This window comes from Aythya ferina (assembly GCF_964211825.1).
Source record: "Aythya ferina genome assembly, chromosome: 4".
Lineage (NCBI taxonomy): Eukaryota > Metazoa > Chordata > Aves > Anseriformes > Anatidae > Aythya > Aythya ferina.
The window spans coordinates 24,112,757-24,134,898 of NC_140300.1; the positions used below are offsets into that span (position 1 = coordinate 24,112,757).

General features: G+C 39.5%; 1 protein-coding gene and 1 long non-coding RNA gene across 2 annotated transcripts; one reads left to right on the plus strand and one right to left on the minus strand.

Annotated features, from left to right (window-relative positions):
• Nucleotides 1-2,596: 2,596 nt before the first annotated feature.
• On the plus strand, nucleotides 2,597-20,981 carry KLB (klotho beta). Its single transcript, XM_084518397.1, is given in 6 exon segments — nucleotides 2,597-2,799; nucleotides 2,801-3,544; nucleotides 11,481-11,988; nucleotides 15,711-15,979; nucleotides 17,320-18,463; nucleotides 20,164-20,981. Coding segments are annotated over 6 exon segments (3,123 nt in total). The 5' UTR covers nucleotides 2,597-2,703; the 3' UTR covers nucleotides 20,526-20,981.
• Nucleotides 12,458-19,774, minus strand: LOC311436339. Its single transcript, XR_014692768.1, has 3 exons — nucleotides 19,656-19,774; nucleotides 13,753-13,843; nucleotides 12,458-13,136 (listed from the first exon to the last, which is right to left on the minus strand). It is a non-coding gene; the product is annotated as an uncharacterized lncRNA (long non-coding RNA).
• Nucleotides 20,982-22,142: the final 1,161 nt, after the last annotated feature.

A 22,142-nucleotide genomic window follows, 5' to 3' on the forward strand; every position in this document is an offset into this window, starting at 1 on the left:
TCTATCTTCATTTGAATATCTAGACAGAATGAGTGTCTTAACTCAGAAACTCACACTGACATTGTGTACATTCAAACTTTGTAAGTAACGTGTTCAGTGTTTCTGCAGATGAAACCCCAGGTTTTCAAGCTGAACCCCTGAAACAAGAAACATAATCTGTGGTCAAGTGAAAAGCTGGTTTCATAACTTGAATCACTTGATCTTGGCAGAGGCAAGGATAGAAAAGGAAATTTGATAGATGGAAACTGAACTGTGTAATTATTAGGCCTCCCAACTACTGTAACAGCAATGGCAGGTGCCCCGGAGACCACAGCCTGTCCTAGCCGTGATTCATTCTGAAACCAGGGCCATTAAATGCACGGCTGGGGGCAGGAAGTCCCACTGTGCAGCATCTTACTGACATCAACAAACAGCATCAGGGCTGGAGCCTGCTCTGACTCTGCCACTTGAGCTAGTGGAGTAATTAATTCCTGCCTCTTCTCTTCCCCTCCCTCCACACCCTCGCCTCTCAACAGTCCCTGATCACATCTCACTAGCCTGTGTTAATTGTTTTCCAAATTAACAGTCATATATTTCCTTTCCCCATCTCTGCTCAGCTAGCTAATCATAACCCCTTCCAAATTCAAGTTACTACATGATTCTCATCGGTTTAATTGCTTCCTCATTAACTTTATGAAGTTACATTATAGACTGAACAGTTGAAGTGACAAAACAGTAAGAAGCTAGATTTGGAGTCTTGTAGTGGAAGACATTTCAAAACCTTGATTAGGGCATGCTCCAAGTCATATCAATAATAAGGAAAGAAATCCAGTTTGTAGCTTGGTCCAGATTAAGCATCTGGGAGCATAAGTCTCTGCTGCACCTTTCACATCTTATGTGTATGCACCCCATTGTCTGCAATAAGATGCAGGTTGTGCTAGCTCTGCTCTAGTTGCTGGGGAGAAGCCTGTTGGTTTTACTTCATCACAACAAAGCCACAGTGTTACAGAGCTGCTATGGGCGTTGTGAACTCAAACATGCAGTAATCGTGGTAACAAACTACCTTAGCGATATAGCAGCATCTACAAAAACTTGTGTTGCAGTTCTGTTTCACAGCATACAGTACAGTAGAGCCCACCCAGTAGAGATCTGCAGTGCAGAAGTCGGTGGGAGCTTTCTTCAACAATTATGATGAAACTGTTTATTGTACAGGCACTGCAGAGAAATGTTTACAAACATGCATCAAGGTAGATGTTCTGTTGTTTATCTTAAAACAAATATAAAATGTCAACCATCTTCCATTGTCTTGATCAGCTTAATTGTTAAACTCAAGGTATGTCTGAATGGCATTATGCAATGCTGGCCAAAGACACCCAGGCTGCTTGCAAACATGCTCGCAGAGGCAGCAGGAACAATAAAGCAGCAGTAGCCCAGCAGTCCATCTGGACTTTCATCTCCTACATGTCAGCAGGACTAATTCATCCAAACGCGGTGCTGTACTTACGTGGTAAGTTGTTCCCATGCTCAGGTTTCAGCGTGTAACTGTCTTGCATGTAAAGATGCCTCATATTGCTCTTGAGCAGCTGTGATCTGTGTGAATGAATTTTATATTACTGTACCTGAAGAAAAGCAAAAATAGCAGGCATCAGCCTTACTGTATTTAGTAAATTTAGCATGTCTTGACACATGTAGTTTTGTTGTAATTTGAAATATGTTAAAAGATGAGATTATAAAATACTGTCTAGCTGCTCTGTAAGATACTCACTGTACTGATAACCCAGCTGCATAGACCGAGATTGTTAAATTAATCAATACCAAAATAGCATCTCTCAAGCCTAATTATCTTTGCTAATTATTTTTATTTAAATAAATTAAGGAAAATTGCTTAAGGACTAGAACAGACCTTGTTAATTTTGTACTGTTGCTGTGCATAGAGCTGCACAGAGGACTTTTATAAGGTTGCATGTATTTGGAAGAAATATTGACCTGCTTTGTGTTTATACATAATCAGTGGGATGTGCATATGTGTAAGTGTTGTAAACTCAGTCAAGTCACCAGGCTGTGGGGAGAGACAAAATCTAATAGCACTCAGGGGTCTCCCCAGAAAAGGAACAGGCTCGGTCTTTTCTCTGAGCAAATGATGTGAGAAAATATTCACAAGATATTGGTAAATATGTGGAGATTTGTACCCAAATAAAAAACTTCAAAGAGAAATTAATATGGTCCAGAGATGATTTTGTTATTGAGTCTGTCTTGGTTCCAGTAATAAGCTGTATCTTAATGTTGTATGTTAAATTTCACATAGGTAAAATTAAACTCTGGGAAAAGACCCCAAACCTTTCTGGCATACTCTTTTTATTTAACATGTGATTCATTAAAAATTGATAAATTGCCTTTTAAATGGAGACTGTAGTCTGAATTCTATTTCTTCTCCCTGAAACAGCTGCACGAGGAACAAAGAATGGGATAGCTTCTGAGCACCCTCTGTCACCTATATGCTCCCATTGAGTGACCGAGCTTTCCGTATTGCTCAGGTAACATGTTTTCCTGCAGAAAGAACGCAGCCTAGGTGTCTCGGTGATCATACAGAGGCCACCTCCCTAAAAATTACGCTGTTCTCTGACCCACTCCAGGTCTCACAGTTCAGGCTAATCATTGACAGGGCTTTTACGATCACAAGCTTTTAGTGAAGCTTTGATAAGACACTCCAGCAGTTAGTGGCAAATGAAGACAGTCTGCACAGCAGGGACTCCAGGGAATGAATGGATTTTTTTCAGCGGCAGTAAAGGAAATCTGACTTTTAACACTGGCGTTATAAAACAGCATAATGTGTGGCCGACGGCTGAAGAGATTTGTTGCTTTTTGGACATTAGTTTTCACAAGGATAGTCGCTGGGCTTGCCGGAGAGGGAAGATCTGTGTGGAAAAAGGACCCTAACTCCAGTCCCGTGAGTGAAACACAGATGTTTTTGTATGACACCTTCCCCAAAGAGTTTCTCTGGGGCGTAGGGACAGGGGCGTTCCAGGTGGAAGGCAGCTGGAGGAAGGATGGGAAAGGATCCTCCATCTGGGACCGCTTCGTCCACACGGAGTTCAGAGATGCTGACAGCACGGACGTCTCCAGTGACAGTTACACCTTGCTGGACAAAGATCTGTCAGCTCTGGATTTTTTGGGAGTTACCTTTTACCAGTTTTCGATTTCGTGGTCGAGGCTTTTTCCCACTGGGGTGGTAACAGTTCCCAATGAAAAAGGACTCCAGTACTATAACACCCTTATTGACTCTCTAGTCCACAGAAATATTGACCCCGTGGTTACCCTCTATCACTGGGACCTGCCCTTGACACTGCAAGAACAATATGGGGGATGGAAAAATGAATCAGTAATTGATATATTCAACGACTACGCCACCTTTTGCTTCCAGACTTTTGGGGATCGTGTTAAGTATTGGATTACCGTCCATAATCCTTACTTAGTTGCTTGGCATGGGTATGGCACAGGTATTCATGCTCCCGGAGAGAAAGGGAAAATAACCACCGTCTACGCTGTGGGACACAATCTGATCAAGGTACAGTATAGTAAGGTTTTACAAACTGAACTTGCACTGTCATGGGAAATAATGGGAGGAATCAATCACGTAATCAATGTTAAAAAAATAATCAAAGAGTGTGAAAACATCAAGAAATAACCCTTAGCTAAGGCAGTTGTTTGTTTTTTTTTCAAAACCTCGAATTGATTTCATTGTTGTAGTCACAACAGCTGACTCAGTAATTACTTGTTTTAAGGTGCTTGTTTATTACTCCATTTAAATTTCTTTTTGCCTACAACATCTGTGTATTAAAGACCATGGTTTTCCTTCTTTTTTCTTTTCATTCAGCTACACTAAAATGACTATTCTATTAGTTTATACAGAGATTTAGTTCTATTTGCATATTGGATCAGTTTTACTAGCAGTAGAAGATGTGTATATATAAATATGATTAGTTCTGGCTTAGTAGGATCATACTGAAAAATGTTTATCACTGAATTAGCAAGGTCGTCAATTCTTGGCTTGAGAAGTAAACAAATGTCCCTTTCAGTATTTAAGAGTTTCAGAACTGCATTATTTCTGTAGCACTTTCAGCATTTTAATTTTTATGCTGGTGCTATTTTATGTATTGTCTATCTTCTACAGAATTACACATCTGAAAGGCTTGATCCCATGATCAATTGCTTCAGCAGCTGCAGTACTGGGTCCTAAGTTCATGGTATTCTTTCTTTGGAAAGGACAAAAAGAGAAGTCTGAAGTGGGTCATATCTTTAAGGAAAAATGTGGAGACATTTATGCTGGTGCTTTACAGAGTTTACGGCATCTCTGATATATTATGAATTTCATTCTACAGAGTAGCTTGTCTGTGTGCATAAGAATATATATTCTTATTTTCTCATGCTATTCTTTAAAACAATTTCCAGTAACAGCAGTTTAATATAATTAACAATATAAATATAGCTTTTTTTATCTGTAGTGCTCAAAGCACTATAAAGAGCAAGTCATGGTCCTGTCTGTTTGATAGAGAAGCTAGTATAATTCCCACTGCTCAAATAATTCCTAGCTGTCACAAAGAGACTTTTTGTACTACATACCCTGCACTATAAATACAATTAAGAAATACATCTGAATATATTTGTCATACAGAAAGAAGTATTTGTGTTGGGAAATATAAACTACCAGAGCAGTTAAAACATTCTGCAACTTCTATTTCATGTATTAGTTTCCAGGCCTCAACTGGGAGAACATCCTTTTTCAGAAAACTCACTCTGAGTTTTATACAAAGTTTTATACAAAGAAAAGACATTGAGTATCCAGTTACTGATTTCAGACATAGCACAAAAATAATCTAACTATAGAGATTTGTGAAGCATCTCAGAGAGAACTGATGTCCAATCATTCTTTTCATTCTCAAGTGCTATACAATACATGTAAAAGACACAACACGAGTTTATGGTATTGCCTGCCTGAGTTCCTGAGTGGCACAATCAAAATTGGGTTATCCACTAGGCAATTTCTAAATTTTCCCACTCTAAAATCCATGTAAGCAGCACACAGCACAGAGAGCAATACCTCTGCTGGAGAATCAATTAGATGTGCCAGGAAGTCAAGCACAGCTGGGTTCTGATATACAAATTACTAAATTAATTTCCTAGTATAATTATTATTTAACTCAGTCTTGATCTAGTAGTTCACTCTAGCTTTAAAATCTGTGCAACCAAGCATAAAACAAATTACTTAAATGAAAGCTTTAATGAGACTTTTCAGCAACACACAATCCATTAACAGTTACTGTTGTTGTTACTGGGCAGAAGTTATTTTCATATGGTATCTTTCTCACAGAACCATGAATATTGCCTAATGTATTAGCAATTTTCTCCTGTGACACTGTAAAATTCCTGATTTTATTTTATGAAATTTTAATGAAATTTCATAAATGAAATTATGAAATTTAATGAAATTTTAGGTCTTCATTACAAAGTATCTTAACTTTGTCATAATGCATTTGAGGAACTGGAGCATGATGTTTTGGAGTTGGAGCTGGAATTGAAGCTTTTGAGGAACCTGTTGACATGAGTCAATTCTGTTGTAAGAATTCCCATTTATGTCAGTGGCTTTAGGAAGAACCAAGTTCTTGCCCATATGAAGGCTTCCTTTTTGGACAGCCTGTTGAAAGACAATATTCTTATCCCACCCTAGGTACATTACCAGGTCTACCTATTAAATATGCTGAGCAGGAAAACCAAATCAGTAATGCTCAAGAGAAATTACTCTGGTCATCACTCTGTTACTTAGCGAACTGCTGAATAATTATTCTAAAGCCTTTTTATAGAAATATACAGAGTACCTTTAGATAAACCATAGATGAGTCCTACTTTTAGTTTAATTTGCCAGTGCACTGTTGCAGTGTTGTGAGAACTAACTACCAGTTGCATAAGGGAGTGCCTTTATATGGTATATCAATTATAAACTGAAGCTAGGTGTCAGGGAATCACAAAAAAAAAAAAAAATATATATATATATATATATAACAAAACATAAACTGCAGCCTTCCTGGACTTTGGATTATTTTGTTGTAAGAACAGTTTGAAAGTCACTGGAGATTTTTGTGTCTCTAGAAGAGGGCTGAAGAAAATTTCTCTTAATTCTTAACTGAAAATTTTAGTAGATTAAAGAAACCCAACAGCTCAAAACTCAAATAATTGGGTGGCAAAAGGAAAAAGTCCATACAATTTTAAACCAATAAAATAACAGTCTGCTTTCATGAATGAATTCTGGTCAGTCATTAGGTAGATAATTATCTTATTAAGGATTTTCAACAAAAGGAGGGCTTACGTGTCTTCATCAAACTCAAGACACACGTACTGTTGTTAGCACAAAGTATTATGTATCAGCTAACATGTATGCCTTCCTTCTTTCCAGCTTGCATCCCTCTAAGGCAATACCCCAGAGGCATCTACTAAAGAGACAGTCTTGCCATTTACATAAATAAAGAGGGCTACTGAACATAGAGGCAAAGGCTGCTAAGCAGAGTGCTTAGGAACTCCACACAGGGAAAACAATATATTGAAGAGCTCAACATTTCAATTTAAAATACACCTTGCATGTTACTGTGTATGATATACACAGAGGGTCATAATGGTTGCTAATCATTTTAAAGGACCTGGTACTACTTACCTGGAAATGAATAGGAAATCTGAAGTTTGAAGCTTATGAATTGCTAAGGTGTTCACATAGGTAGAACTCTATTCAGTTGGATGATCATTATCACTAATATCTGGAACACATGAAATCTTATACCATATGGAGAGTGACAGTCAATCTGTATCTCCCTTATTCATTAAAGCAGACTGCACTTTACCAAAGCAACATTGCAAAGCAATTAATAAAATGTAACTTGCCATGTGACACTTGAAAGACGCATCAAAGAAGACACAGAAACTGTGAGCTTACTTCTGAAGCAGCTGTCATACTGAGATAGGGAAGAAAAAAATTGCACACAGAAAAATTACATGGATTTCTTTGATTTAATAGTAACTAAATTGGACAAGAAGCAGGAAAGTATAAAGCAGGTGAATCATTGTGACTGGAGCTAAATCAGATATTTTCCTGATCTATCATCACTATTAGCTCTGGATCTAGTTATGTTCTTTCTATATATTACTTAGACTGAGGTTTGTAAATATCACAAACTACAGACCAGGCTGCCTTTTCGTCCTCTGTTTTGGTGCCCTCCAGGCACTTATGCCTTTGCTAAGTAACAGGCAGATACGGGCTTGATTTTTTGTTTGTTTGTTTGTTTTCTGTTAAAGACCATTCACACCCCTCATTCCCTTCCATCTTGCAGAAAACCCCAGGAGAAAACTATCAGAATACAGAAATCTCCCTGCATTATTTATTTTTTTTTCCTATGGGCTTGGTTTCATGATATACACTGGGAAAAGGCAACACATTCCCTTTCAAATATGATGTCTCCATATAAATCTGTTACAGACCAGGTTCATCTCTGAGCCCAGCTGTGTTACTCCCTGCTCTTTGGTAGCAGTCTCTATGCCATGGACACCATCATCTTTGGGATGTTTGGATGAGTTTTTCCCAAAGAAGCAGCATAATTCATTCTCTTTAAAAACAAATTTCTACTGAATGAATGGGGAATCATTTTTCTCTCTTAGTCTACCCAGATGTTTTCTTCCCTTTCTGCAAAGGGGCCTCCTCTCCTCAGGATCGAGAAAGATGGAGCTAGACCAGTGCCCGTATTTCTTACTGGGAAATTGGTCTCCATCAAGCATAGCTCTAGGATGGAGAGCAGAATTGTCTATGCTTGTAAATGTCGTTGTCAGAAGATTTTTCAAACAGTGGCCATCATAAGTGATGACAGTATTTTGCAAGTTTTGAATCAGAACTGATTCACAGTTTTTTATACAATTAGTTATTTTCGGCCTAGCTTCCTTACGCTTCTTGGAAATCATCAGGAAAGATGCAGGCCAAATGCAAGACGGATAGCATACAACAAATTTGATATTAAAACCTCAGTCCTTCAGACCACTCTTTCAGAAGCTTAGTCACCCGCATGTCAAGAACCTTTTTTTTTCTTCACAAAGACTCAGCTTCAGTCAGTTTGACAAAAAAAAAAAAAAGTTTTAGCTCTACTGACCACATGTCATCTTTACCACAGACCAAAAGTGCCTTGAACTGAAATAAACTCTCCAAATAAGCCCCACACACCTGCTCTTCTTCTGAATTGATTTTTACACCATCATCATCAAATTTTCTATTCTAGCTCCTCGTGGTTTGAAAAAACAAACAATGCAAAGTGAGAATCATTTTATTAGGACTTTTTAATTCTAATTCTAAATGCTCTTGTTCTCTAGCACTCTGAAATAACTCCGTATACACCTGGCTTTGTTTTGTGTGCTCATTGCTGAGGCATTCAGGGAAAACTGCTTTACTTTAATAAACTTTATGAACTTGAAAGTGTCAGTCTTTCAAGAATAGGCTTTTTGTCTACATACAACATAATTTACAGGAGCAGAGTTTGAAGCACTATGAGAATATTTCAAGAGGGGGGGAGAACAACACAGTTGTCTTTATTTTATTAAATCAACTGATTCTATTTAGCCTTTTTACAGGGTTAATGCTAACTGACATAGCACTCGCTGTGACTTTGAAGTCTATGGAATAATTGCTATCCTAATACCAGGACAATATGCTGAAATTAATGTCATACGTATCTAGAATAAATACACAATATCGATCCTGCTTTCACTGTGTACTTAGCCTTGACATTTGTCCTTGATCTAACAAGGAAAGTGAAAGATTAGGGATTAAACTGTAACTGAAAGGGGGGGGAAAGAAAAGAAAAAAAGTAAAAAAAAAAAAAAAAAAAAAAAAAAAAAAAGATTAGTCAAGATTTTCTCAAAATAGCCACTATAATGGCTATAATATATATATATATATATATACAAGATAGAGCTTTTAAAATGATGTTTATTTCATGCTTTGTCTTACAGAACAAATGCTAACAATCAGTTGGTTCCATCAATAATAGTGTGTTTAGAGAACACCCTTCATCTGAGAGTGCTAAGCTGCCTTACAGACAATTAACTAAAACCAGAAATATTGACAAGCAGATGCTATTGCCTCTGCTACATCTGTAAAAACCTTAATATAGACCAGCCACAATTATTTTTGAATAGATGTAACCCTTGGAACTAGGAGATGACACATATGAATTTGTGCTGTGAAAATCCTACCTTGACTTACCCTAAATGTACGGATTTGTATTTGTACTAGACGTCTGCTCCTGTACAATTGTACCTGTGGCTGTTTTCACAGGGGTAGGCAATGTTTTAGTAGTAACTTTAATTTCTTCTAATCAACCTCCTGAAATTGTGTATGAATATAATGAGTTCTCCCTGGTTGTTTTGTCGGTCATGCATGCTAATGAGTTGCTTTTTGGCAAAGACTTCTTTCTCCACTTCATTTAGAAACATGGAATTGCTAAGATTTACCTGATGCCACTGTCACGCTGCTTGGCCCTGTGAATAGCACAGTTGATTTCAGCAGGAATTTTCTTGTTAAGCCAGTGCAAATATACACCTTTCGTTAAACAGTGGTGGTAGTAGGCTGTGTCTGGGAAAAAAATGTATATTAACCATGTGAGAAATCACTTGGGACAGATGACTGTGCAGATTAACACCAAAACAAGCCTGGCCTCAACAGCCATCTGGGGCTGGAAGGACCTTCAGGAGAGGACAGGAAGGTGATGGCAGTGGCCACATACATTTTCTGACGAGACCAGTAAGAAATCCCTTTTATAATATCAAAACTGTATCTTGGAGTTTGCCTCCTGAGTACAACTTTGCTGACTTCTCTTTAGCCTGAATCTCAAAGGTTAATGTTGCTTTATCAGTACTTTCAAAGACAGACCTTGAACGAATGTTACGAGCATGACCTTAGAAACCATAAACAACTGATACACAAAATTTCACAAACAGTAATTCTGCAGTAGTCCTGAGTTTAGCTAAATATCTACCTGACACCAGTCCATTTGTTGGTTTGGGGCTTTTTTAAGCTGTCAAGGCTGTGCATTTCTAGATAAATTAACTGAAATTATTGTCAAATATAAGCAAGGCTGTTTGGTTTGGTAATGATGACACTCTAACTCAGCACTCTAAGTGTTTCACAATGCTTCTCGATGTTTTTTTCTGGGTGCAAACAGTTATTTTCTTTCCAGCTTAGCATATGGAGCCACACTTCAGGAGCAATGTAAACCTTGAGTTATTTAACAACTCATCAGCTGGAGAGAGGTCAGCTCCTCTCCTCTGTCACGTCCTCCTCCTTCACCCTGATTCAGAGCCATCCTTCTCTGACACCCTAACAATCCTGTTTCCCTACAGGACTCAGGACAATGCTAGTGGTTCCTAAATCTCCCATGTATTCCTTTTAATACATAGGCCATGGAAATCTCGACTGCTGTGATCTCTAATTTAAGCAATTAACAATGTGACATTTGAAGGTAATTCTGGTGTGTGACAATGTTAAGCCTTATAGAACATGATGATGATCAGAAAAATTGAATTAAGATGTGATACAAGGCATGCTTTCATTGACACTAGCACTCTTAGCAAAACTTCTGTCTGTCTTAGAGAAGTCTGTATTTGGCCTATCGTGAATACTGAAACACGTTGTAATCAATAAAATTTAGAAGATGCAGCTGACAGATTTTCTTTTCAAACCGCAGGGGTACTACTCTCAGAATTAATACTTAAAATGAGTATTTTGCTCTACTTCACATACTGTCAGGAAAATTATCACATCTTCAAAGGAGAAATTAACTAAAAGCCTGGATCAAAATTCTCACACAGATTTGTAAAACTTGACTTTTTGTTTCAAATTTTGCAAATGATTAGTCCAAATTTAAAGAAATGGAAGTAAATGGCAAGAACAACAGTATGGGGTGGACATGGTTTCATCAGAGTAAATGCAGATTGCTCCCATAGTACAGACCACTCAATAGCACAGAGCCAATGTTGACCAAGGAAACATAATTTGAGGTTTATCATTTATGTAAAAATTGGAAAAACAGTTTAAAATTTTAACCGTGTCAGCAATCATTGTTTTACAGAGAAAGAACTAGCTGGGACTCTGCTCTCTCAGATCAAATCCCACTGTCAACAGCAGTTTAGCCCCAAAGTGTCTGGAAGAGCTGTTCCACATACCTGCTGGGACATCTTGCAACCTTCAGACCCATGTTAAAAGGCAAAAAGCCACAAACATGATGTATCACAGGAACAGCACACAGGAGGACATTGCATTATAACATCTATTGCCCATTGCAGCTGTGCAGTGTGGTTATTGTACCTTAACCAATCATCAATATTGCCATAGAATTTGCAGCAAATCAGATCTAGCTGCCTGCACAGTCAGGGATTTATTAAAGAGTAACAATTTAATGTTATTTTTCTCTTACCAGGCTCATGCAAAAGTTTGGCATAACTACAAAAAACACTTTGAACCATATCAGAAGGGGCTGATATCCATAGTCTTGGGATCCCACTGGATCGAACCCAACAGATCGGAAGATGCTTTGGACATCTCTAAATGCCAGCAGTCTGTGGAGAGAGTACTTGGATGGTTTGCTAAACCCATCCATGGGGATGGTGATTATCCAGAAGAACTGAAAAATGAATTATCCTTTTTGCCACGCTTTACTGAGGATGAAAAAAAGTACATAAAAGGAACGGCTGACTTCTTTGCATTTTCCTTTGGTCCTAATAACTTCAAACCTCCAAACACTCTACCAAAAATGGGACAAAACTTGTCACTCAATTTGAGGGAAGTACTGAACTGGATTAAACTGGAATACGACAATCCTCGGATCTTGATTGCGGAGAACGGCTGGTTCACTGACAGCCATGTGAAAACCGATGACACCACAGCCATCTACATGATGAAAAACTTCATAAATAAGGTTTTACAAGGTTTGTGCGCAAGTTAGTTGTTGGATTTTTGGAGAGTTTTAAAATATCATTTCTAAGCTTTTTAATGATTTAATCTTTTTTTAGAAGACATAATGGTGACTAAGTTAATTATTAATTTTTTTCTACCGCACGAGTACAAGTCATGGATCAGGATCCACTGGTGCTAGGTGTTGTACAAACAGAAAAAAAAATGTAGTCTCTGTCCCAGGAAGCTAAAGTCCAACATCTGGGTACAAAACTGAGTCAGAAATGAATGTAAACAAATACATTGCATATCACTTTTCACTGATGGCAGCCCAACTGTAAAATCTTCATGTGGGTACATACCTTGACAGCAGGAAAATGAGCCAGTGACAACAGGCTGTCATCGCCATGCTGAGGTTCTACTCCGGTGCCAAACGCACAGAGTAAATCAGCAGGAAAACAGCAATCATTCCTCAGGATTACGGAATGGCAAACAGAGATAATGTGTTCTAAATACACAGTTTTAATCTCAGTATTTTCCCTTCATAAAGCCAGAGTGCAGGGTGTGCTGTCTGAAGGCGAAAGGTTTAATATTATACAAAACTATTATGCACTGTTTATACACTTATATATGTTTATATTATACACTGTTAATAACTGAAGCTTCTGCAAAACCAGTATTATTTTTCCCCATCCCATTTTTCAGCTGTGGTGCTGGGAGAGTGACACCTGCTGAGCCTTAGAGCAGGGCGATGCCTTCTGCATCGTACACCACGTGCCATGTTGTTGTCATGGGTTGGCTCAGATCCTCCATGAAAAATCTTTCTTATCAGAAAAGGGAAAACGTGAGAAAGCATGAAGTCAGGAAAATCTGTATCACCAAAAACAAAACAAAACAAAACATAATTAAGCTTCTAATGAAGATTGTCCAGGTAAAGCTGGTCCAAACTGTAAACTTCACACAACTGTAAACTTCACACATATATGATTATGGCCTGACTTTACTAGATTTTGAGGAGGTTATGTTCCAGTACTCAGTTTACAATATTTTAAATACTGCATTGATACAGCAGGGAATCCTAGGTGCAGGCCTGGATTTGAAGATGTGTAGCAGGTCGATTTCTGGACACTTGTGTAAGAAAATCCACTGCATGCTCTTTTTCCATCTTCTAGAGCAGACCTGTCTGCAAAAAACATCTGTGGATCCAAACTTTTGAAATATTTAGTTCAATGTTCAACCAATAACCACAAAACTGTAATCTACATTTATATGTATGTTGATACTTCAACCTCTGCTTCAAAATACAGGGTTACCTCTTAACTAACACATTTTTTGTGAAGCAAACTTTGCCTAATCAGGAATACCATTTGCAATATATTCTCATATTTGTACTGACAGAGAAGTCAGGTATAACAAAAAGTTACTCCTTGCAGCAAAACCAATGAGATCTTTTTAACCTCAAAATGTCATTTATATAGGCCAGATTGTAATGGGCTCCTGGCTATTTTTTGTGTGGTCCTGTGTGGAGCCAGGAGCTGGACTCAGTGATCCTTGTGGGTCCTTTCCAACTCAGGAGATTCTGTGATTCTAATTGAAACTATAGCTTTTTAGTGGCAGCCATAAACCTGTCAATATTGAAACCAACACTTCTACAGAAGGACCCCAAGACTCCGACTATAGTAGACACATAAATGCCTCAAGATCTGCTTCCATAGAAGTTACCTCTGGTGACACAGGGAGCTTACTTCACCCCTGACCTCTTCTACCTTCAGCCCCTTGTTCCAGACCCTTGGCCATACCTTTAGTTTTTAGGTGGACTTTTCTCCTTCCAGCTCCAGCTTTCAGTAAAGATCCAGACTTCTGTTGTCTTCTCCTTCTACACTGTATTCTCTGCATAGGCAACAGACACCAGTTCGGTGCTATCTCTTTTTTTTGTCTAAATGCAAAACTTGGTCTTTATCTCCCTGGTGTCACTATGAAGATGGTTAGGTATTAGTAAAGCTCAGCCAGGCAAGTAGCCCTCCTTCATTTCTTCACCGCATTCTGCCATCCCCTTTTACTGCCACTGCAAACCGTGTAAACATACTCTTGCTCTGACCCATAGGATCGCTACCTATCATCCATCTAAATATTAATTATTTTTACCACAAAATATACATAAAATAGTGTGTGGTGTTGTGTGTTTTTTGTTGTTGTTGTTTTTTCCCTAGTCATTTAAACAGCCAAAAACTCTCATCTAGGCATGCATCATCACAATTACTGCAGTGTCTTTTGCTCAGAGAATTTAATTTAGCCCCCATCTATTCAGAGTGCTTCTACAAGAAATAATTTTTAAAAAATGTCACTTAGGCTGTCCCTGTGTGCCTACTTCCAGTGATTCCACCTTCCCAATTGCAGACATGAAGTACTCATCTTTGCTTTCAAGGACATTCTGGCCTATTTCTCTATCCGCTACATCACTCTCCACCTCCAGCTTTTGCATTTGATATTCTCAGAGATTTTTGTGTCTTGTCCCATGGTTACCCTAATATTTAGAAGTCACTTCTCATGAAAATACATGCATTACTTCATTAAATTCCCTCATCTTCTTGCCAATGCTCCATCCTGATCTGTTGCTTATGCTGTCCTGAGAAAACAAGGCAAGATACTGTTGGGTGAGAAAAAGGCTTTACATTGGAATACTTCATCTTTATTACTTGCCGGACAGGTAGAATATGGCAGTCCATTTGTCTGTGTCAACATCCACAGTAACCCTGCTTGCTCACTGCTTTGCCCTTGATATTCCAGCCCTTATGGGTTAGTGTGAGGAGTTACCCTGCATTAGTTGCTAGCTAAAAGGTGGCAATTAGCCATTAACAGGACTGATTGTGGAATTTGGACTTTTTTCTTCCAGGTTGTCAGTTGGCATGTGGTGTAAGTGTGTGATGAATGTTCTTATTACTTGGTGTCTTATTACTTGGTGTCCAGCATGTGGTGTAAGTGTGTGATGAATGTTCTTATTACTTGGTGTCCAGCAAGAAGCTGGTTTGGAAGTTTTACTGTCCTTCCTAGTGATCAGTTCCCACATCAGAGAAAGCAGTAATTTTGTTATCTTCCTCACATGCTAGACATAAAAGCATAATATTTTACAAAGTGTAGAGACAATAAGAAAAAACATGCATTTCATGTGAATAAACCAAGCACTTCCATCTCTGGGTTGATCAATCCAGTTTGTTCTGAAGTCACTGTATGTCCTTACTAACACATTTAATTTTTCAGTTAGAAGCTGAAGAGACATTCATGAATGTTAGAATTTGCAGGGTTACTTTAAGTAAAGGTGGACAATAAAAGAAAGCTTTAGCCTCATGACAAGTACAAAGAAGCAATCTAAACCAAGTGATTTTTAGCCTTACTTTTTAGTCAGAATTATCTAATTTTATTGGCATGGATTTGTTATGGAAAAAACACCAAATGCAGCTTAAAAAAAAAAAAAAAAAAAAAAAAAAAAAAAAAAAAGCATTCAACACTAATTTAATTTCTTAAAGAACCAGTGATTTTTGGTTGGTTGGTTGGTTTTGGTTTTGTATTTTTACGGAGTAAGGACTAGGCTATACAATTTCTATCACAGTTTTGCAATGACTTACAATGGGCCAATAACCCTCAGCACTGAGAAAACCCTCAAGATTTTCCAAGCGAATAGACCTTTCTTGTAAATCATCCCTCATATATGTTAGAGTCCTAAATATACGGCTCATGAATGTTAATTTCTCTTATGCAGCTATTAAATACGACAACATAGATGTGTTTGGCTACACAGCCTGGTCGCTCCTTGACGGCTTTGAATGGCAACATGCTTACAACATCCGGCGTGGATTATTTTATATAGATTTCAAAAGTGAAAAAAAGGAAAGGATTCCCAAGTCATCTGCACGGTATTATAAACAAATCATACGAGAAAATGGCTTCTTCCCAAGAGAGTCTACCCCAAGTTTGCAAGCTCAGTTTTCCTGTGACTTCTCCTGGGGTATCACTGAATCTGTTCTTAAGGTAAGCGTGAAAATACCGAAAAGATCAATGCTGGCAGGGCAATTCAGTTTTACTTTGTGAATAAAAGACTGGCTATGGCACCTTTCATTCAGGAGTCTCAGTGCACACTACAAGCAGACCTTTTAAGCCTAGTCATAACTGTATAGGTTCAATTTTATCAATTTGACAGGTTCCTAGAGTTAGCTAGTCACAGGGTGCTGGGCATGTGTACTTGGCAGCAGCAGACCCTGCTCCTTTGCTCCGTTCACCTGCTCCCAGCTGCGGATCTGATCAGGGAATTTTAGGCCAAGAAAATGCTCCAGAATTTTTGATGTGATTGCCCACAGCAGCACAAGGGAGAGGGTGGCACAGAACAGGGAGAAGGTGGCTACCCTGGTGCAAGGAGAGTTTACCTTTGCTCTAGAGATCTCATCTAAAGCTATGAACAAGACAGGAACAGATTCCTGGGTTGAGCATGGCCACTTACACAAGTGGGCAATAAGCCATTCTTTAAAAAGACTAGGCCACAGGTGAAGATATCCCACATCAGCACAAGTAGCCTTTATTGTTTTTGCTCCCATCTAAAAACAGATCATACCATCTTTTTTCCAAACTTTTTTTTCCCAGAGTACCTAGTTCTGCTCCAAATTTGGTAGATAGTATGACCAATACCTACTGTCAGTGTTGAGATGCTCTTTGTCATCGTGTACAGAAAGGTAGTCTAATGAAAAATATCAGCTTCAAAAAATACCAACAAAACTTTGTAATCTCACATATTTACTGACAACTATAGAAAAAAAAAAAAAAAAGCTTAAAAGCTTCTATGTATTTTGTTAATCATTCCATGTAAACACACAGCACAGAAAAGTCCATTTCCTTAAAAAAAAAAAAAAAAAAAAGAAAAAAAAACAGATTTAATCTAAGTATTTTAAACTTCACTGTATGATTATAAATCCTACAAAAATGTTTAAAATTTGGAATAGTAAAAAAATACCTTGTGTGACACAGAGTGCTGTTAACTAGTAGAAGATAGCAAGGATATAACTCATACTAAACACTACAAATTGTGTCAGATATTTGCACAGGCAGAAGGACTACCGGTAAGAACAGGGACCGCTGCACCATGGTTTCACAAGACTGATCTCAGCAGCAGTGCCTGAACAGTCCACGTCCACCTTTTGCATCCTCTATTGCTTCTTCTTAACCACCTCGTGGGCCTGTCAGCACCATGAGAACCCCTCTTTGCATGACCACAGAGTGGACCCCATGAGAAAGATTTATCTGTGTGAAAACGTATGCAGTGTAGGCTGGTGGCAGGGGCAGTGTGACCCCACTTTAACACACTATTTTCGATTCTACAGGCAGAATCTGTGGCTTCCTCACCCCAGTTCTGTGATTCAAACCTCTACCTGTGGAACGTCACGGGAGACGGGCTCCTGCACAAAGTGGAAGGGGTGAAGCTAAAAACCCGGCCCGCACAGTGTACGGATTTTGTCAGTATTAAAAAGCAACTCGACCTCCTGGAAAAAATGAAAGTCACCCACTACAGATTTGCACTCGACTGGTCACTGATCTTACCCAAGGGAGATCTGTCGGTGGTCAACAGGCAAGTGCTGAGGTATTACAGGTGTGTGATCAGCGAGGTGCTAAAACTCAACGTCCAGTCCATGGTCACCCTGTACCACCCAACGCACGCCTACCTGGGCCTGCCGGCCCCTTTGCTGCAGACGGGAGGGTGGCTGAACCACTCTACGGCCCACGCTTTCCAAGACTACGCAGCTTTGTGTTTTCGGGAGCTGGGCGATCTGGTGAAACTTTGGATTACAATAAATGAGCCTAACCGACTCAGCGATGTCTACAACAGGAGCAGCAGCGACACGTACCGGGCAGCGCACAACTTATTAATAGCCCACGCCATGGCCTGGAAGATATACGATGAGCAGTACCGGTCCCTCCAGTACGGCAAAGTGTCCCTGTCCCTGCACTCGGACTGGGCCGAGCCTGCCAACCCCTACTTCGAATCCCACGCCAAGGCTGCCAACAGATTCCTTCAGTTTGAAATCGGCTGGTTTGCCGACCCCATATTTAAGACCGGGGACTATCCGGCTACGATGAGGGAATACATTCTCCTTAAAAACAGAAAGGGCCTCTCGCACTCTTCTCTGCCATCTTTCACGAGCGAGGAAAAGAAGCTCGTTAAAGGCGCAGCTGACTTCTACGCCCTGAATCATTTCACCACGCGATTTGTGATTCACGAGCCCCAGAACGGGAGCCAGTACGAGTTTGACCGTGACATCCAGTTTCTGCAGGACATCACCTGCCTGAGCTCCCCCTCCCGCCTGGCAGTGGTGCCTTGGGGCGTGCGCAAGGTTCTGAAGTGGATTAAAAGAACCTACGGCGACATAGATATTTACATCACGGCCAATGGAATAGACGACCAGTCCTTAGACAACGACGAACTTCGGAATTATTACTTAGGAAAATATGTACAAGAGGTTTTAAAAGGTGAGTATATGATTCAATCTCCTCAGAGCTGTTTCCATGGCATAGACCCAAGCCTTCCCCCAGGCAGTGCAAGCAGCTCTGGTTGGGATGAGGTAAGGGGCCTGCATCAACAGAGTAGCTAGTCTCAAAACTTCATAGAAGATGGCATTTCAGACCAACAAATACCAAGAGACAACTCTAATTTCTGCTTTACAGAGAAAGGCAGGAGGCTCCTTGCTTGCTTGCTCACATAGAGTCATTGGACAGTGCAGCAGAAGCAGGCCCAAGGAGACCTGGAGGGACGCACAGGAAAGGTGGCAGGTCATCAGATTTTAAGGAGCTCCTGTTGAAGGGAGAGTCCCAGTTCCTGCTCCACTACTTGCTCTTTGCTCTGCACCTACAGAAAGTTATTCACTTTAAAGAATAATTAATAAACAGTTGTGGAGGTAGAGAATAAAACCCAAGACTCTTTCTTTGTCCAAGGCAATGTTCTTCAGCAATAGCTTACTGTATTGTAGCAATGCCATGGAGGCCCCATTCCTCCCATCCCTTCTCCTCCAACCAGACATTAAAAAGGAGCAGTGAGCTCTGCACAGCTTATCATGAGAAAAACAGCAGAGCTCAGCTGTTAGGCTGGGACCCAGGCAACTGCAAAAATTTACCTGAAAGGCAGTAACTGAACTATACACCCAAAATAAGACTTTCAGTACATCACTGCACTGCTTCCTACTGGCAGTCACTGAAGACTTACCTGATCAGGACATGGGGTGTCTAAAAGCTCTGCTGAGGTGCCTGTCCCCAAACACAGCCTGTCTATTCTGGCTTCCTAGAAGCTCGCTATGTAAAAAATCAAATTACTCATGGCTAAACATTGCTTCAGATTACTTCTGGACACTAACAATAACCAGAGCATTCCCCCTCCAGCACTTAGCTCTTTCCCAATCACTACAGGACTAATGAGTATTTGCTGATTTACTTTTCGTGCTTACTTCACATTACAAACAAGAGGACAATAAGTTATTCTGCTGTTACCCAAAGGAAAAGGTCATTTAAAGGGCACTCGACATAGTATTCCCATTTTGGTTTTCAGATAGCATGATACTTCAGGTACTTCATAGAAAGGCCCCCCAATTTACAATGCTCTTGTTGAGTCTGGCTCACATCCCCAGTTATGCTCTCTGCTTACATATGAATTGCAGAGACCTCTACTCACCAAGGACTGCTACTTCTGATTTGATTAAAGTATTTTCACTCAGTGCTTGCGTGCAGCAGAGTAACAGCCATGTACACTGAGGGGCTGGGCAGCTGAGTCTGGAGTAAGGCAGGAACTTTGTGAATGCTTCTCTCAGGACCCAGATGAGCAGCTGCTCCCTGTGGGTCACTGCAGGTGGGTTCAGGCATGGTCCCTCTGCCCAACACAACACGGGGTGGGAGGGAGGCTGGCAAGCACTTACCTTTCAAAGTGCCATTAATAAATGCAGGAATTCAAAGATACAGGTTAAGTATCTTTGTAAATCCACCTTTCACAGAGTAGGTCCAGAAAATTCCCGAATTCTTTTTAATTATTATTTTTTAATTATTTTTTGGAACAGTCTAAAGATAGTTGGAGCTGAGCATTATTAGAAGCACTTAGTGTAAGTAAATATTTTTCTTATGGTTATGCTTTTTACATTGATAATCATTCATTTCTCTCTTTTTTTTTTTTTTTTTTCCCCTTCCAGCATACTACATTGATAAAGTCAAGATTAGAGGTTACTATGCATTTAAACTGACTGAAGAAAAATCCAAGCCCAGATTTGGATTCTTCACTTCTGACTCAAAAGGAAAACCTTCAATAAATTTTTACAATAAGCTGATAAGTAATAATGGCTTTCCTGCTGACTATTCAGTCTGTGATCCTTCCAACAAAGAAAAGGAGTGTAGCTTCTGTTTATTTATTTCTCAGAAGAAGCCATTAATATTCTTTGCCTGCTGTCTTTTCTCTACTCTTATCTTGCTCTTAACCATCATTGTTTTTCACAAAAGAAAAAGAAGAAAACGTTTTAAGGTAAAGAACATCCAGCGCATCTGTGTGTCACTTTAAAAGGGGGCACAAGCCCGCTTTCAACAAGATTCAGTGCTGCGTGCATTCTACAGAGGCCCACACAGAATAAACACTTGCAGAAAAGCACTACGAGTCACTCCAGTTATACACACCAAGCATTTCGTTTGGAAACAGAAGGTAATTGCATGCACAGGAAGAAGAGCTACGACATTTGTCTCTTGTTAAATTACTTTTCTCCACCTTCTGTACATAGAAGATAAATTCATCTATTTAAAGAAAAGGAAAGAAGAAAATTTTATGACTCTCCTGTGCCTTGGAATAACCTCACAAACAGTCTGACTTGAAAAGAGATACTAAGCTGTGAGAACTGATGCGCACTTTTATATGAACCTCTTTGGACCAGAACTTTCTGTGATGTATATTCATGTTGTAAATGTTGCTGAGCATGAAACTGCAGTTGTTAGGATTTATAAATAAAAGTGTTATTAAAGCCCACAGGCTTTCGAGTAAGTACACCACCAGGAATGAAATGTGCTGGGCCAGCATCTGAGGATACGTCTACAAGAACAAATCCAGGTTAACTCCATTACTGACCAACATACTTGTATCTCATACATTAGACAAGGAGGTCAGACAGGAAACAAGTCATAATTACATATAATCACTGCCTTTCCTCTCTGAAATGGGGCAGTCATCAACTTTTTATGAGCAGAGAACATGAAAATAAGTAGTAAATATTAATCTACTTGAGAGGGATTAATCTAAACTGCACTTTGATAGCTCATCAAACATATTTTCAATAGAAAATCAAATATATATCATCATTTTAGCTCTCGTAACGTACCATCGCAAACCATGGCTGGTATAAATCCCATGGGATACGCTTATTATTTTGAAGTATTTATTCTGGTAAGAATTGTGTGCAATCTTTTTAATGAAAATGACAGCAATCAGTGCATCAGGTGCAGATCTCCAGTGAAACTGTGCTGAGGACAAGAAGTCCTCTACATTTTGACAGGGTTTACTGAGCAAAGATCCGGACTGGACTTGGGAATGCTGTGTTTGTGGATGGAGCTCATCATGGAATCTCCTACAGCACCCTTCCTGTTTAGCATCAACCTAAAGCAATTGTTTGTGTGCTGCAAAACTGGTCTCAATATAAGTGGCCTCCAACAGCCTATAGAGGACAGTGAAACACAGGATATGGTTGGCCTACGTGGCTTCCCTAGGTTAGACATTATTCAATCTCTTCACTTCCTTTTGAATTCTCTCATAGTCTAGCAAGGACTTTGAACTGTTGAGCAGAAAACAATACTGAAGCTGTGTTACAATTTTATTTCTGTCCTCTAGGCTGGGTTTCATGATACTGCTGCATTAAATGAAAGCTACCAACCTGGGCATAACACACTCCAGGGATAAATGAACATTCTTTTCATTTTTCATGGACCAGAGCTTCCCCTTAGTTTGCTTTTTGGCAATCTCAAAGCAAGTGTTTTTGGGTTTTGTTTTTTTTTGTTTTTTTTTTCCCCTCCCCATGAGCTGTGCAATCACTTAAACTCACCTTTGCCAGCCTTTTCAGTCACTGCATCAATGCACTCAAAATGCCTGCGCAGATCGCACTTGGCTGTGCAGGTACAACAAACCCAGGGTGTGGCA